The sequence below is a fragment of the Lynx rufus genome, unplaced genomic scaffold, assembly GCF_022079265.1.
Source record: "Lynx rufus isolate CCGP_SWC_20201006 ecotype Redwood Valley unplaced genomic scaffold, mLynRuf1.p SCAF_9, whole genome shotgun sequence".
Classification (NCBI taxonomy): Eukaryota; Metazoa; Chordata; class Mammalia; order Carnivora; family Felidae; genus Lynx; species Lynx rufus.
Window position 1 is genome coordinate 65,128,629 of NW_025814897.1, and position 16,784 is coordinate 65,145,412.

General features: G+C 38.7%; 1 protein-coding gene across 4 annotated transcripts in view; it reads right to left on the reverse strand.

The window, feature by feature from the left end:
• Nucleotides 1-16,784, reverse strand: part of RIC3 (RIC3 acetylcholine receptor chaperone) — a 70,695-nt gene that overhangs the window by 24,225 nt on the left and 29,686 nt on the right. For 2 of the 4 annotated variants that reach the window (XM_047071512.1, XM_047071511.1), the window contains exons 2-4: nt 9,463-9,689; nt 7,968-8,043; nt 5,865-5,958 (exon numbers count right to left, since the gene is read on the reverse strand). In XM_047071512.1, coding sequence (XP_046927468.1) covers nt 5,865-5,958; nt 7,968-8,043; nt 9,463-9,689 — 397 coding nt within the window. Of the gene's footprint in view, nt 1-5,864; nt 5,959-7,967; nt 8,044-9,462; nt 9,690-16,784 lie in introns of those variants that run through there. The other 2 variants (XM_047071513.1, XM_047071514.1) reach the window with 2 other exon arrangements.

The window sequence follows — 16,784 nt, forward strand, 5'->3', positions numbered from 1 at the left end:
GAAATGGATTTTCCCCCAGAGCCTCCAGAAGGAAATGCAGTCCTGCCAGCTTGATTTTAGCCCAGTTTAAGACTTCTAACATAGAGAACTGTGAAATAATAATTGTGTGTGGTTTTAAGGCATTGTTTGTGGTCATCTGTCACAGTGGCCATAGAAAACTAATATACATCCCTGGAGTATAATTGCCTGAGATATAGTTCCTTATAGAGAAAATAATACCTGCCATTGACAACCACACAGGGCTGCACAGAACAAATCAAGCTAGGTGCCAAAGAAGATATTCTTATTATTGCTGAAATGGCCTGCTTTATTTAAAGTACTTTCTTTATATCTACCTCATTTTTTCAACATATACTGACATTGTCAGTGCACCAGCACTAGGAATAAAAATTTGAACAATAAAAATTTCCTGTCTTCAAGAAGGTTATAGGGCATTAGGGAGGACAGAAACGTTAATGGAAGATCAGAAAGTAATAGGATGCTTAATATATTCAGCAAACCTAGGTGGCATGGGAGCACACCACAGGGATGTCTGAGTTTGAGGTTCAGGGATGCTGAGAAAAAAATGATGTCTAAGTTGAGACCTACAAGAGAGAGTTAAAAATGAGGATATATGGGATAGGGGTCAGGGAGACACTCAATAAAGGAGAAAAGTATATGCAAAGTCCTAGAAGCAAAAGCAGATGAGTATTTTAGAGGAAAAGCAAGTAGTCATTGTGGCTGGAACACAGAGGGAGTGATGGAGAAAGCAACAAAGGTAGGTAGAGTCATGTCACCCACACCATGTAAGCCAGGTTAAAGATTCTGTACTTTAACAAGAGCAATAGGAACCCGTTAAAGGGTTAAGAGAAAAAAAGATAATCCATTTGTTTGGAAGAGAAAGCGAATCAAAGAGAGGCAAAATTAGAGAAGAGGAAACCACATGAGATACCACACAGGACAGTCCTGATCTATGTCAAAAGTCAAGGCTCAGGGCAAGATCCCTGATGAGCAAAGATGCAAAAACTTCAACAAAATATTAGCAAACCAAATCCAACCATACTTTAAAAGTATCATTCACTATGATCAAGTGGGATTTATTCCAGGGATGCAGGATGGTTCAATATCCACAAATCAATCAACATATACATCACATTAACAAAACAAAGGATTAAAACCACATGATCATCTCAATAGATGCAGAAAAAACATTTGACAAAATTCAACATCTATTCACGATAAACTCTCAGCAAAGTGGGCTTGGAGGGAACATACCTCAACATAATAAAGGCTATATAGGATGAACCTACACCTAACATCATACTCAATGGTGAAAAAGTGGAAGCTTTTCCTCTAAGATCAGGAACAAGACAAGGATGTTCACTCTTGCCCCTTATTTTCAACATAGTACTGGAAGTCCTAGCCTCAACAATCAGACAAAAATAAATAGAAGGCATCCAAACTGGTAAGGAAAAAGTAAAACTGTCATTATTTGCAAATGACATACTATATACAGAAAACCCTGAAGACGCCACCAAAAAACTATTACACCTAATAAATGAATTCAGTAAAGCTGCAAGACACAAGATATACAGAAATCTGTTTTATAGAAACCTGCATTTCTAAATACTAATAATGAAGTAGCAGAAAGAAAAATAAAATGTACGATTGCACCAAAAAGAATAAAAGAGAAATAAATTTTAAAAAATATATTTATTTATTTGTTCATTTTGAGAGAGAGACAGAGACAGAGAGAGAATGAGAGCAGGGGAGGGGGCAGAGAGAGAGGCAGAAAGAATCCCACGAATCCCAACACAGGGCTCGAACCCACGAACTGTGAGATTGTGACCTGAGCCGAAACCAAGAGCCAGATGCTTAACCAACTGAGCTACCCAGGAATAAATTTATTCCACCGAGGAATACATTTAAGGAAGGAAGTGTGTGTGAACAAAACTAACACCATCTTGTACAAATCCACTATGATGACCACTCTGTGACCTGAAGCCTTCTTCAGTACAGCACTACCCTCACACACATATTCTTTTTGTTTGGACACACCCTTAAGTAGACCCTTGGGGTATAAAATCCTTGAATCTTCTCTGGAGATAGGACTGTGATTCTGAAACATTTCTTCCCAGTTCTCCCAGAAATACTGCCCAATCTCCAGGGCTATAAAAGCAGGTCTTATGGGAAGTGGGTTGTGGAGATCTACTCATTTTGCAGCCACCCACAACACACTTCTGCTCATAGGTCCTTTTAATAAACCATTTATTGGCATCTGGATTCCTCATCCTTCCTCTTCGATCTTATGTCACCTCAGGCCTTTGGGGATCATTTTGCATATATCTCCCTTTCATAAATAAGGTGAAAGACCTATACTCTACAGCCTATAAAACACCAATGAAAGAAACTGAAGACAATACAAACAAATGGAAAGATATACCACAGTCACCAACTGGAAGAATATTGTTAAAATGTCTATACTACCCAAAGCAACCTACAGATTCAATGCAATCTCTATCAAAACACCAACGGCGGGGTGCCTGGGTGGCTCAGTCAGTTGAGCGTCTGACTTCAGCTCAGGTCATGATCTCATGGTTTGGTCCTTGAGTTCAAGCCTGGAGCCTGTGTCCGGCTCTGTGCTGGCTGCCCAGAGCCTGGAGCCTGCTTCAGATTCTGTGTTTCCCTCTCTCTCTGCCCATCCCCGACTCATGCCCTGTCTCTCAAAAATACATAAATGTTAAAGAAAAAATTTTTTTGAAGAACAAAACCACCAATGGCATTTTCACAAAACTAGAATATAAAAATCTGAATAGAACCACAAAACACTCCAAACAGCCAAAGCAATCTTGAAAAGGAAGAACAAAGCTCAAGGTAGCACAATCCCAGATTTCAAGATAAACTACAAAGTTGTAGTTATCCACTATGGTACAGTATGTACTGGCACAAAAATAGACATATAGATAAATGGAAGAGGATAGAAATCCCAGAAAAAAACCCCACACCTATGTGGTCAATTACTCTATGATGACAAATGAGGAAAGAATATACAACGGAGAAAGTATAGTCTTCCATCAATGGTGTTGGGAAAACTGGACAGCTACATGCAAAAGAATAAAGCAGGACCACTTTCTTACATCATACACAAAAAATAAACTCAAAATGGATTAAAGACCTAAATGTGAGACCTGAAACCATAAACTCCTAGAACATAGGCAGTAATCACTTTGACATCAGCCTTGGTGACTTTCTTCTAGATAGATCTCCTCAGGCAAGGAAAACAACAGCAAAAATAAACTATCAGGACTACCCTAAAATAAAAAGCTTTTGCACAGCAAAGGAAATCATCAACAAAATGAAAAAGCAACCTACTGAATGGGAGAAGATATTTACAAATGATATTTCCGATGAGTTAATATCTAGAATATATAAAGAACTTTTACAACTCAACACCAAACCAACCTCCCCACCACCAACAAATAATCCATTTAAAATAGGCAGAGGACCTGAACAGATATCTTCCCAAGGAAGACATACAGATGGCCAACAGACATATGAAAAGATGCTCAACATCACTAATCATCAGGGAAATACAAATCAAAACCACAATAAGGTATCACCTTACACCTGTCAGAATGGCTAGAATCAAAAAGATAAGAAATAACAAGTGTCGGGGCACCTGGGTGGCTCAGTTGGTTGAGCGTCCGACTTGGGCTCAGGTCATGATCTCACAGCTCGTGAGTTGGAGCCTTGCGTCGGGCTCTGTGCTGACAGCTCAGAGCCTGGAGCCTGCTTTGGATTCTGTGTCTCCCTCTCTCTCTGCCCCTAACCCACTTGCATTCTGTCTCTGTCTCTCTCAAAAATAAATAAACATTAAAAAAAAATTTTTTTTAAAAAAGAAGTAACAAGTGTTGGCAAGGATGTAGAGAAAAAGAAACCCTACTGCACTGTTGGTGGGAATGTACACCGATGCAGCCACTGTGGAAGACAGTACAGAGGTTCCTCAAAAAATTAAAAATAGATACACTATATGATCCAGTAATTCCACTACTCGGCACTTACCCAAAGAAAACAGCACCATTAATTCAGAAAGTATGTACCCCTATGTTTACTGCAGCATTATTTACGACAGCCAAGACATGGAAGCAACCCAAGTGTCCATCAATGGGATGAATAAAGAAGATGTGGTGTGTATATATGTACACACACACACACACACACACACACACACACACACACACACAGAGGAATGTTACTACTAAGCCATAAAAAAGAATGAGATCTTGCCATTCACAATATGGATGGACCTAGAAGGTTATTATGCTAAGTGAAATCAGTCAGAGAAAGACAAATACCATGATATCCCTTACATGTGGAATCTTAAAAAAAAAAAAAAAAAAAAAAAAACCCAACACAGAAACAGACTCAAATACACAGAACTGGTGGTTGCTGGTGGGGGAGTAGGTGAAATAGGTAAAGGTATTAAGAGGTATAAACTTTGTTATAAAATAAATAAGCCATGTAGATGAAAAGTATACCACAGAGAATTTAGTCAATATTGTAATGATTTATGGCGACAGGTGGTAACTATACTTATTATGGTGGGCATTGTGTTTATACTGAAACTAACGGAACACTAATGCCAACCTCAAAAAAGAAAAAAAAAGGTAAAGGCATTCATTCATTTTCATTCATTCACTCATTTTTCCCTTTCAGCTAATACTTTTTTAGGGCCTACTGTTGGCCTGTGCTAGGCTCTGGGAATAATACAGATAATCCCTACCCTAGCAGAGGTTAGAATATTTTGCACAGAGACAGAATTATTAACTAGGAATAAATAATAAGACATGGTGACTGGTAAGACACAGAAGTGAAGGAAAAGGGAAATCAGGAACAATATCTGATTTCTGCTTTGGGCAATTAAATAGATGGTGGAGCCATTTGCTCCTATTAAAGGTGAAGTAGGGTCAGCTGGGGATAGATGAGGATTTTCATTTTGCACATTCATTCATTCATTCAAGAAACATTTATCAATTGAAGATGGGCAGTTAATCGAGGAGATGTGTTCAGTAGGACCCTAAATACAGAGGTCAGGAAGTGAAGGATCTTAGCAAAGAATGCCATGACATACTCTTCTACCATGATAATACATGTATACAAATGCTTATATCAAAAGTATTATTTTTCAACAGTAGGAATTTCCTTAGTATCTATTATGTGAACACAGTGAACAAAACAGAATAAGTCTGTCCTCAATAAGTTCATATCCCAGCAATGTATGCCATAAATCCACAGTCCCACATGCATCCTCAACATGCCTACTACAGCTGTTTTCTGCCCAAGGCTGCACCCTCACTTCTCCTTCAGGCCATGCCATGCTTCCAGGAGGTGAATGATTACAACTGGATATACTGCTTCAAGAAGGAAATTTTACTGATCATAGGGACAGAAATAAGGACACTTCAGTTCTGACTCCTGGATTCTTTCCTTAAGCTATGTCCTTGGGATGGATATTGTGCTAAGTATGATACGTAATCTTTTTCTGTCTCAAGCAGATTAAAAAAGGGCATAACTTTAAGTAAAACCAGATTATTAGACAGCTATGAAATCATCTTCAATAGAACCTGGCTACTTGGCCCTGCAGCACTGCTCCTAAACTTGCCCCTCACAATAATGTGCACACACTGAACACAGACTCTTGAAAGCTGAGACTCTGGTAAGCAGATGGAATGAAAATGGAAATGCTTAGTGAGAAATCATATGTAAATGACAAATAAGTTAACGATTATATAAAATGAAAGTAAGTCGTCCAGAAATCAAAAGCAAAATTTTGAATTGATTCTCTAAATGGGAAATAGCCTGAGTCCTCTTATGTGAAAACCTACCTCTCACCATTAGGTCCCACTCTGTTGATTAATTTTTCCATGGCTTCCTCAGTCTCCTTCAGTTTTTCTTGCAGTTGAACAAGCTCAAAGTTGGCTGAAAAACAAGCATCACTCTTAAGAACCAATCATACACAACTTCCAAAGCTCTTTTCTGAAACTGGCTGGCTGGGACGCCCCACCCTACTGGGATTCCACCTGGTTGTGAAATTCAGAATAGAGGCTCCGAGTCCCTCCAGCTGGTCCCGTCAGGACACAAAGGGTCTCACAAAGAGGTCAGACCTCAAGGATTCGTGTTTAGGGAGTAATGAACAAATCACTCTCTTACACACAGAAACACAGCAGACCCAGCTAAAGAAAATACCTGGGAGTGAAAAAATACCCCTACATGGTCACCCAAGAAGAAATGAAGAAGATAAACATAGTCCTTCTAATCCAAGTGATGCTGGGGGTTAAAGTACCAAACCTGCAAGGTACTTCAGAAAAGGAGTTAAGACCCTGAAAAGAGCAATATTTCACCTGCACCCAAAGTTTGAAAACCTATCTAGAAGATAATGGTTTAAATATTATGCTTCTTCAGTAGGGGAAGTCTTGAGCTAGGGCTGAAACCTCCCTGCCCAAGGTTTCCAAACGACTCCTTTGGGGTGAAATGGTGTAATCGTGGCTCCCAATATTCTCAATAAAGTTCAACAGAGATCACATCTATCTACCAAAATTAACATTAAGACCCTAAAAGTAAATCAGAAAAAAATAAGTCAATGAGTACACGAAATGAACTTTAAGGCAGCAGGAAAATAAAATGCTGTTTATTATGCAGAAAATCCAGTTTTTCTGTTTCATACCTGAGTACCCTTCTACTGAGATATATTTAGGAGGTCACTGTAAAATATAGTATCTTGAAGGCCTTTTAATACTTCTAAAACAAATTCTTATACATGCAGTTAACATCCGAAAAGTGTCTAGAGAACTGTGCCATGTAAATGTTCATTTTTATTTTCTGCATGATTCAAAATTGAAAAATAAAAAGTAGATATAACTGCTACATTATAAAAACAGCTGCTCTTAGGAATTCATTTTATTTACTTTTGTTTTAACTGAATCATGTGACTGGATACAGAATTTGCTGCTCTTTTCAAAATTATTTTTCTGATGCATTTACCATCACTGTTGGTTAGATGTTATCACAAAAGCTTTCTTAAAGGATTCCTTGAATATTTAAGATTTCTAAAAAGGATGCAGACTGTGACTGGGGTATCTACTTCCACAGAGAATCTAGAGTAAATCTAAAAAGAAGTTACATCGGAGGGCAGAGGCTTCAGTGGCTCAGCCTCCTTTCATTTTGCTTCTTTTTTTAAAAACTCCTGATGAGGCTTCATTATCCACAGGATAAAGCAGTTTGGCCTCCAAACCTGCAACAATATGGCATAACCTACCTACTCTTCAGGCCTTCTTTCCTACAGCCGTCTTACATCAGGTTGGGTCTTCCTCAAGTCATCTCATCTATCAAACAGGACCCAGCTCGAGATCATTCCCTGCAAGGCTTTTGCCAAATCCATTCCAGATAGTAAACTTTTCAGTTATTTTTCCTAACCTCCATCCCAGACTCAGAATTATTAGAAGGGAGAGCCATGCCATATACACTTGATTTCCCCAGAAAGCACAGAATATTCTACTTGGTCAGTAAATATATGATGACCGTGTCTCATGAGTCAGAAGGGTTAAACTCTGTCCCTAGATCTCACAACTGATTTTGGCAATGGCTTGATCTCTCTTCCTTAGTTTTCCTCTCTGTGAAATAAAGATATCTGCTACCAATATTCTAAAGTCTGGAAATGAGAAGTAACCCATTCCAAATGTGCATTATTAATTTGCTAATATAAAAAAGTAAACTGACAGTTTTGTACTTTTCATAACTCTTTCTCTTAAAAGCCCAACATCAATATGGAAACTTGAGAATTTTCAGAGCTTAGGTAAAAATGGCATCAGATTAATTTGGGGCAATTTCTGAGAAATGCTTTAAAGAAATATCCACAGACTGTTCATCTGGCTAAATTATGGTGGTCTGACTCAATAAAACTTGTCCACCTACTGAAAAGGAGCACTTACTAATTTTCCTGTGGGTGTTTCCAGCTGTGGCAGTAGAGCATTTCCGATCCTCTGCAGGAGTTTTCCCCTTTGAAAGCTGAGAATTGAAGGAGGTACAGCACATCAACAGCAGCTTAGAAACTCAAAGTCATGGAACTCCTCATATTAAATGAAAAAAGAAAAGGTTGGGAGACAAAAACTAAGTCGGAAATCAAACGGCAATATTAGAGAAACATCTCAAAAAAAGAAAAAAAAACAGTAGAGAGAAAGAGCCAATAGAAGGTTCCCAAGTGAAAAACCATCAATACAGAAAGAAAGAAAAAAAGAAAGAAAGAAAGAGAGAGAGAGGAAGAGAGAGAGAGGAAGAGAGAGAGAGGAAGAGAGAGAGAGGAAGAGAGAGAGAGGAAGAGAGAGAGAGAAGAGAGAGAGAGAGAGAAAGAGAGAGAGAGAAGAGAGAGAGAGAGAAAGAGAGAGAGAAAGAGAGAGAGAGAAAGAGAGAGAGAGAAAGAGAGAGAGAGAAAGAGAGAGAGAGAGAAAGAGAGAGAGAGAAAGAGAGGGAGGGAGGGAGGGAGGGAGGAAGGAAGAAAGAAAGAAAAGAAAGAAAAGAAAAAAAAAAAGAAAGAAAAGAAAGAAAAGAAAGAAAAGAAAGAAAGAAAGAAAGGGAAAATAAATCAATCTCTTTCCAGGTCATCTGCCTTGCCCACACTCATCTAAAAAGGGGATGTGTAGCCCTCAGGGATGTTCTTACAGAGGCAACTAGGGCCCCCTGCAGAGTTCCTGGGCAAGAAGGAACTCACCTCTTACTCTGGTTAGAGAGGCACAGTGAATATTTAAGATTTCCCAAAAGGATGCAGAACGTGACTTCTGCTCCACTTCACGGTCTCTAGGCCCATAACCTGCTGAGGCCTGCCTGGAGGTGGAACTTAATTGGGAATCTGTTTTTAAAGGACCCAAACCATGTCTCCCTAGAGCTAGGAAACAGCAGGCTTAGTTTCAGGATGTGGCAGTTTTGTTTCAGAATTACTGCAGAGGATGTTAAAAACAGCACCTCATACTCCTAGAAGGGGAAAGAAGGACAAAGTGGTGTTGGTATGGTCATTATTTGGCCTCACAGTGGCTGCTTGGAAATCATTGTGCTAATCCTAATGACGAAGGTCTTCTTAGAATATCTTTATGCCTTTTCAGCTTGCAAAGATCCCCAATAAAAAAAATTAGGGTGGGAGAGGGCTTTGAACTTTATTGCTCACTGTATTAGCAACTAGAAGACCCAAGTTCAATTCCTGATTCTGCATTTCTAGTTATGAATTCTAGGGCATACTGTTTAAACTCTGAGAGAAGGTTTTCTCTTCTATAAAACTGGAATAACAGTTATCCTAAGTACCTCATAAAGAGGAAGCAAGGCTTAAAGACGATTTTAATAAAGGTTATGAACTGTAAAGAGTTCTAATACCAACAATGATTTTTATTATGATATTGGATTTTACTGATATAATATGATTGAGATGATTCCACTTACCTTAAATAGAATATATAGTATATATAAAAAAATCCCAAAACCATAGATTGGAATAATCTGTCCCATCAGGCCTCTTCCACTACCTCCTCCTCCAGTGCCTCCACCTGATCCTTTGGCCTTTGCAAATGCCTCTGCGAGGTGAGACCTCTGGAAACGAGCCCCAAGGGTCTGGCCATCTGAGGGTGGCTGGTGATGATGCATCATAGGTGGAAATCGACCCAACTTTCCTGAGAAAATAATCAGTATTTATGTCTTCTACTATTTTAAATATTGCTATTATGAAAATACTTCATGCACTAAGGCATAACAGAAGCCAACTCAAGTTTAAGAAAAAACAGAAACTTGATTATAAGGATACAGAGGTATCACACAGAAAATAAACATATGTGGCAATCTCTAGCCGCTCACGCAAACCCATTTTCCCTTCCTTTCTAGGCCCATAGCTTGGTAACATTTTTCAGCTTCCCATACAGTTAAAGGAAGCCACGTGACAGACGTCCAACCAGAGGAATGTGAGTGATATGTGCTGGTTCAAGGCCTGGCCTATAAAACTTTCCATGTATTAAGCTCCACATTCATTTCCCTTCTGCAGGCTTCATGCTGATACCTGGGGAGACCTCTGAAGTCATGTGATGAAAATGACAAAGCTTCCTTCCATCAATCTAGGTTCATGAATAACTGTGTGACACAGAGCCTTCCAGGGCTACCACCCCACCAACTTAGAACCATGTGGACTTGTTTACGTAAGAAATCAACTTCAATCGTGTTACGGCCATTATACACTTTGGAGTCTGTCACAGCAGTTAGCCACCACCAACTACTACAGAAAAGGAAATGTGATCTGGTCTCAGAAGAGAGAAGAACCCAAACTGGAAAGCCGGAAAGCCATCAGGATCTGGGACAGCTACTCTCACATTCCACTTCAATCTCCCTTTTTATGGGGCCATGAGGCTTTTTTTTTTTTCCCCTGTGTTTCTCTGTGCGGATCTTCTTCATTCTCCCTTCTGTGGAGACCATTTCTTTAGCTTCTTTGTGAACACAGAGGAAGATAGTCACCCCCAAGCCCCTCAATTTGCAGATCCTTCAAGAGGCCAGCACAGACTCGTCACAGTCCCAAATTCCCTGGAGGAAGATTTTGAACACTCAGCTTGGGTAGGTATGCATCCCTTTCCAATCAGCTATAACTGAGCAGACAGGATTCACGTGGCACAAAAACAGGGTCACAGGGTTCCATAAGTGGAAGCACAGAGCTTGGAGAAAGGAGTGTGCATCAATGTTCTTGCATTTTTTTCCTCCATCAGGGGCAAACATTAACATCAACTGCCAAGCTCCTGAGAGCCATAGATGAGAAAGGTAAGTCCTTTCTTCAAAAGGCCATATAAACAAGCTTGTGTGGAAAAACCAACAGGAGCTAACGCTACAGAGCAGAAAACACTAGAGAACAGAAAGACTTCATCAATCAGACTGTAAAAATACAAACTATACAATACTGTTGGACTTGATTTTAACAAAATTACAGATTTCTGTTCGATAAAAACCACCACAGAGTTAAAATAGATGACAGACAAGGAAAAGCTTATGCAACATCTACAATTGACAAGAGATTAAATATTTAAAATAGACATGGAACTTCTACAATTTGTTATTAAAAAATCCTAAGAAACCCAATAGAAAGCACCTACAGAAAGAGAAGCTTAAAGGATTAGCAAGTAAATGAAGAGATGATCAAATTCAAAGAAAACCCAATGAGTAAAATACAAATTAAAACAATGAGATTGCACTGTTCACACCAATCAGAAGGGCAAAAATTAGAATGGTGGATAACAGCAAAGGTTGGCAAAGGTGGGGAAGAACTCTCATGCTCTGTGTGTAACAAGGTAAACAGATCTAACCATTTTGCTAAGAGATCTTAGTGACATGAAGTACTTAGTGACATCAAGTATGTCTATGTCCTATGTGATCCAGTGATCCCACTCTGGTGGGTAAATTCCAGAGGAATTCTGGATGGTCTATATGCAAATTACAGACTTTATAGAGCTGTGTGAGAATTTGCTGGGATGATAATGTAGCAGGGAGCTTAAAGTCACTTTGATTTTGATAATTAGAAGAATGGAAAATCAAAGTGAAGTGGATACAAATACGGAATTCTATGTAGCTTTTAAAGTAATTTTTTTTTTTTCAACGTTTATTTACTTTTTGGGACAGAGAGAGACAGAGCATGAACGGGGACTATGTAGCTTTTAGAAATCACACTTCAGACGTACCTACAGCAACATGAACATCTTAAAAAGCACACAACTGAGTAAAAAATAAGCAAATACCATTATGTAAGCTGACAGCATCATAATTATACTACATATGCTCTACATATATACTACATATATTAGCAAATATGTAAGTGTAAGGACATAAAACACAGAATGGACACATATGAATGAGGAAGGGAATGGCTATATGGACTGAAGATAAAGAGTTAAAAAGAAAAGAATAAGAAAGGAAACTTGCACTCCTGATGTCAAAAAGCTGCTATCAACTGATGACTATCTTTAAGTCAACTGTGCTCCTGAGGCTAGAAAGAAGGTGGGTGGCCAGGTAGAGAGGTAAGACAGCTAGCCACTAGGTTTGGAAGCTGCCATCTGCCTTGTATCCTCTCTCAGCCTACTCCACTCCAATGGTCCTGCTTTCCCTCCCAATACTGACTTTGGAGGACATAAAAATTATGCCAGAAATGCTTTTTAAGAGTAGGTCAGCAACAGAAGCAGAGCTTCAGACAAGAGCGAAGCCAGGTTAACACTCCTTATTCTGAGTGCTGGTGACTATGTAGCTATTAAATTGTCAAGGATCTTAATATATTAAGTGGTGAGTAATGGCTCTAAGGCTATAATACACCTTCAAAAAATGCCTAGCCAGTATTCAAGAAGCTAACCATTCTCTTGAGAGAATATCTGATTTATCAGAAGGCTAGTGTTCAATATACTAGATTTAGTAATTGTGGTAATACCTTGTTGAACTTCATTTTACTGTACTGAGAACACAGGCTTCAAAACTTCATATAAAGCAAAAAACATTAAAATCAGGTAATAGCACAAAAGGCATTATTTTACATTTCTAAAATTGAAAAATGATGACAATGCTGTACACTGTACATCTCTCCCCAAAACCTTTATAGTCTGTCAGCCAGGAAGATACTGCTACTGGACAGCTATTATGTTCAGTAGGTAGGAGAGCGCCCGTACATATAATAAACAACAGTCACACATTGAACAATGCTTTTAAAAAGTAGTATATTCGGGGCGCCTGGGTGGCGCAGTCGGTTAAGCGTCCGACTTCAGCCAGGTCACGATCTCGCGGTCCGTGAGTTCGAGCCCCGCGTCGGGCTCTGGGCTGATGGCTCAGAGCCTGGAGCCTGTTTCCAATTCTGTGTCTCCCTCTCTCTCTGCCCCTCCCCCGTTCATGCTCTGTCTCTCTCTGTCCCAAAAATAAATAAACGTTGAAAAAAAAATTTAAAAATAAAAATAAAAAATAAAAAGTAGTATATTCAAAACAAACACCACCACAAAAGGACAGGGTATCATGGACCTTATTACTAGACAAACTAAATGTCTAAGCATTAAAAGAATGCAAAAGAAAAAATAAAAAGGAGTCAAAGGGGATCAATCGTTGAAGAGAATGAGACACAGAATAGCAGAGAAGCAGAACAGGAGGAAAGAAGAACACCTCCAACAATAAAGAGAGGAGAACAAAGAAATAAGAACAACGAATAAATAAGGCTAACTACCAAATTAGTTTGGCTCCATCTGGGGAAGTAACAAGAGATGAGAGGGAAGTGGAGGGGGAGGGTTTAAATGCTAACTTGTGGTGTATAAATTTGGTAACTGTGGGTCTAAGATCAAGGAAATGACTTAATGAGAAGTGTGTCTGAGAGGGATTAAATCTAGCATTTGAGTATAGGGCCTAATTCAGGGAGAAACTAGGGTGTGAGAAATCAGCAATAAGGCAGTAATTAAGCTCTGAGATGCAAGGGCCTAAGGTGCTGGCTACAGCTATAAAGAGGAAGGAATAGGTCCAAGAGCTCTTAGCATGAAGTGATCAGCAGCATTTAATATTGAAAAGAACACAGAGCTAATGAGGGAAGAGGTCAGAAAACTCCAAGATTAGGAGTTTAATATATGAAGAGAAGAATGAAAACCATGGGTGGGTTTATGGCAAGGGGAAGACTGGGTACACGTTTTTCACACACTAAGTTCCAGGTGTTGGTGGCACATTCAGAAGAAATTGTTATTGGACCACAGTTAGGCTTGAGAAGAAACTCTAAACTACCTAAATGAAAAAGCTAATTAAAAGATTAAGTGAGTGAATTATTCCCATACTAAAAGTGTTGGTGGGATAGGTGTACTTAGGTGCAACAAGAGTAAGAAAAGACAATGGAGCTGTCAAAGAAGACTAGAAGCAAACCAGTTTCCTTAAAAAAAACAAAACAAAACAAAACAAAACAAAAAAGAACTGAAAGCAACTGAGAAGTCTAGAAGAAACTGATAAAAGACTAATGGCAACCCCCATTTTTAGACACAGTGTATCCTCGGGAGAAAGGATGGCTACCGTATGAAATCTTGACTGTCCACCTATTTAGACAATAACAGAAACCAATATACTACAAAGCATCATACAATCTGCAGAGTCAGAAGGAGTCTTAAAAATCACCTTCAGTCTTTTCAACAAATGGTATGAAGACAACTAGATATCCACCTGCAAAAGAGTAAAGTTGGACCCCTACTTCACACTATTTTTAAAAATTAACTCAAAATTGATTAAAGACCTAAATGTGAGAAAACTATACAACTCTTAGAAGAAAACATAGACCTAAATCTTTGTGACCCTGGATTAGGTTTCTTAGACAGGACACCAAAACCACAAGCAAACAAAGAAAAAATAGGCAAACTGGACTTCATCAATTTAAAACTTTTGTGCTACAAAGGATACCATCAAAAAAGTAAAGACAAAACACTCAATGGGAACAAATATTTGTAAAACACAGATCTGATAAGCTTCTAGTATCCGAAATATATAAATAACTCTTACCACTCAATAAGAAATAATCCAATCAAAAAGGTCAAAGGCTCTTAATAGACATTTCTCCAAAGAAGATATAGAAATGGTCACTAAGCACACGAAAAGATGTTCACCACCACTAGTCATCAAGGAAATGCAAATTAAACCCACAATTAGATTCACTACATTACACCCATTAAGATGCTATAATCAAAAAGCAGATAATAGAGGCACCTGGGTCATTCAGTTGGTTAAGCGTCCAACTTTGGCTCAGGTCATGATCTCGCCATTCACAAGTTTGAGCCCCACACTGGGCTCTGTGCTGACAGCTCAGAGCCTGAAGCCTGCTTTGGATTCTGTGCGTGTGTGTCTCTCTCTCTCTCTCTCTGCTCCTCCCCTGCTCACACTCTGTCTGTCTCTCTCTCAAAAATAAACATTAAAAAAAAACCCAGTAATAAAGTGTTGGCAAGGACGTGAGGAAAACTGAACTCTCATACTCTGCTGATGTGACTGTACAATAGTGTAGTCACTTTGAAAAACAGCCTGACAGTTCTTCAGAAGGGTAAACAAAGTTTCCATATGACCCAGCAATCCTACTCTTAGATATCTACCCAAGAAGAATATGTTCACACAATAACTGGTACAAAAATGTTCATAGCAGCCTTTTTCATACTTAGCAAAAAGTCCATCAACTTACAAATGGTTAAGTTAAAATGTGGTATATCCATTAAATGGAATATTATTTGGCCATAAAAAGAATGAAGTACTGACACATGTTATAATACAGATGAACTTTGCAAACATTAAGTAAAACAAAAGAAAGCCAGTCATGTAAGACCATATATTACATGATTCCAATAATATGAAATGTCCAGAATAGGCAAATCTATGAAGACAAGAGTAGATTAGTGGTTGCCTAGGGCTGAAGGGTGAGGGGGGAAAGAGAGTGACTGCTAATGGGTATGAAGTTTTTTGTGTGTATGTGGGAGGGTGATATAAATGTTGTAAAATTGATTGCGGTGATAGTTTTATAACTCTGACTATATTAAAAACCACTGACTGTACACTTTAAACAGATAAATTGCCTGGTATGTGAATTATATCTCAATAAAGCTTTTTAAAAAGTCATCTACTCTAACCACCTGTGTTCAATACCCTCCCCTTCCTTAAGTGGAGGCCCTGACTTTGCTGAATACCATTAAGCAGGAAACTCAGTATTGCCCCCAGGAAGTTCATGCCACCTCTGGACAGCTCTGTTAGAATGGTCTTCTTTATACTGAGTTAATGAGTAATGGGAATAAGAAGGAAATAAACCATAGGGTTTCAAAAAGCAACACTGAATGTGATATGGCAAAAAAGTAGGGAAACATGACTGATAGGGTTTGCAGACTGGAAAGTAGGGGAATACTTTTTTCAAAGGTAAGAAAGAGAAGGAATTGGGGAGCAATGGAACAGATAGGCTAGATAGTAAAAATAGGTTTTATATCTTGGAGAAATGCAAATACATATTTTGTATTTGGTGTAATACCTCACATATTACTAAACACTTAATGTACCACACACAGAGATTAAAATGATAAATAAAACAGCTCCTATCTGTAAAGAATTTACAGACAAGCAATATAATTACAGCAAACAAGGCAACTATGCTTTAACTATCAAATCCAATAACTTTTCCCTGTCAGGTCTCACTCTAAGACTCTTCTGGCAAGGGGGCACCTGGGTGGCTCAGTGGGTTAAGTGGGTTAAGCATCCAACTTCGGTTCAGATCTTGATCTCACCAGTTTGAGCCCCTCATGGGGCTCTCTGCTGTCAGCGTGGAGCCCGCTTCAGATTCTCTGTCCCCCTCTCTCTCTGCCCCTCCCCTGCTTGCTTTCTGTCTCTCAAAGATAAACATAAAAAAAAAAAATACAAGAAAGTGATTATCACATACTACTCATTTAATAAATGTGTGCTTAATCTGAATAAATTCTTATCAAACTTTCCTGCCTTAATTTCTGCCACATCACTCTCCTGAGCTCTTCTTTTCCTACTGACTAGTCTTTCAACCTATTCTTTCTCAGTCTCTTGCATAGGTTCTTCTTTAATCCTCTCCCGGAGATTTTTGTTTCAACATGTTCTCTCTTGATCCTTTTCCTTTGGCAAATTCACTCATTCTCACAGATCCATTATAATTTCCAAAATGTATAGCTCTAGTTCTGACCTTTCCTTCTCAAGTCCCTCTTATCTCTAAATCCCATTAGTATATATGTCCTTTTGTATGACTATCATGT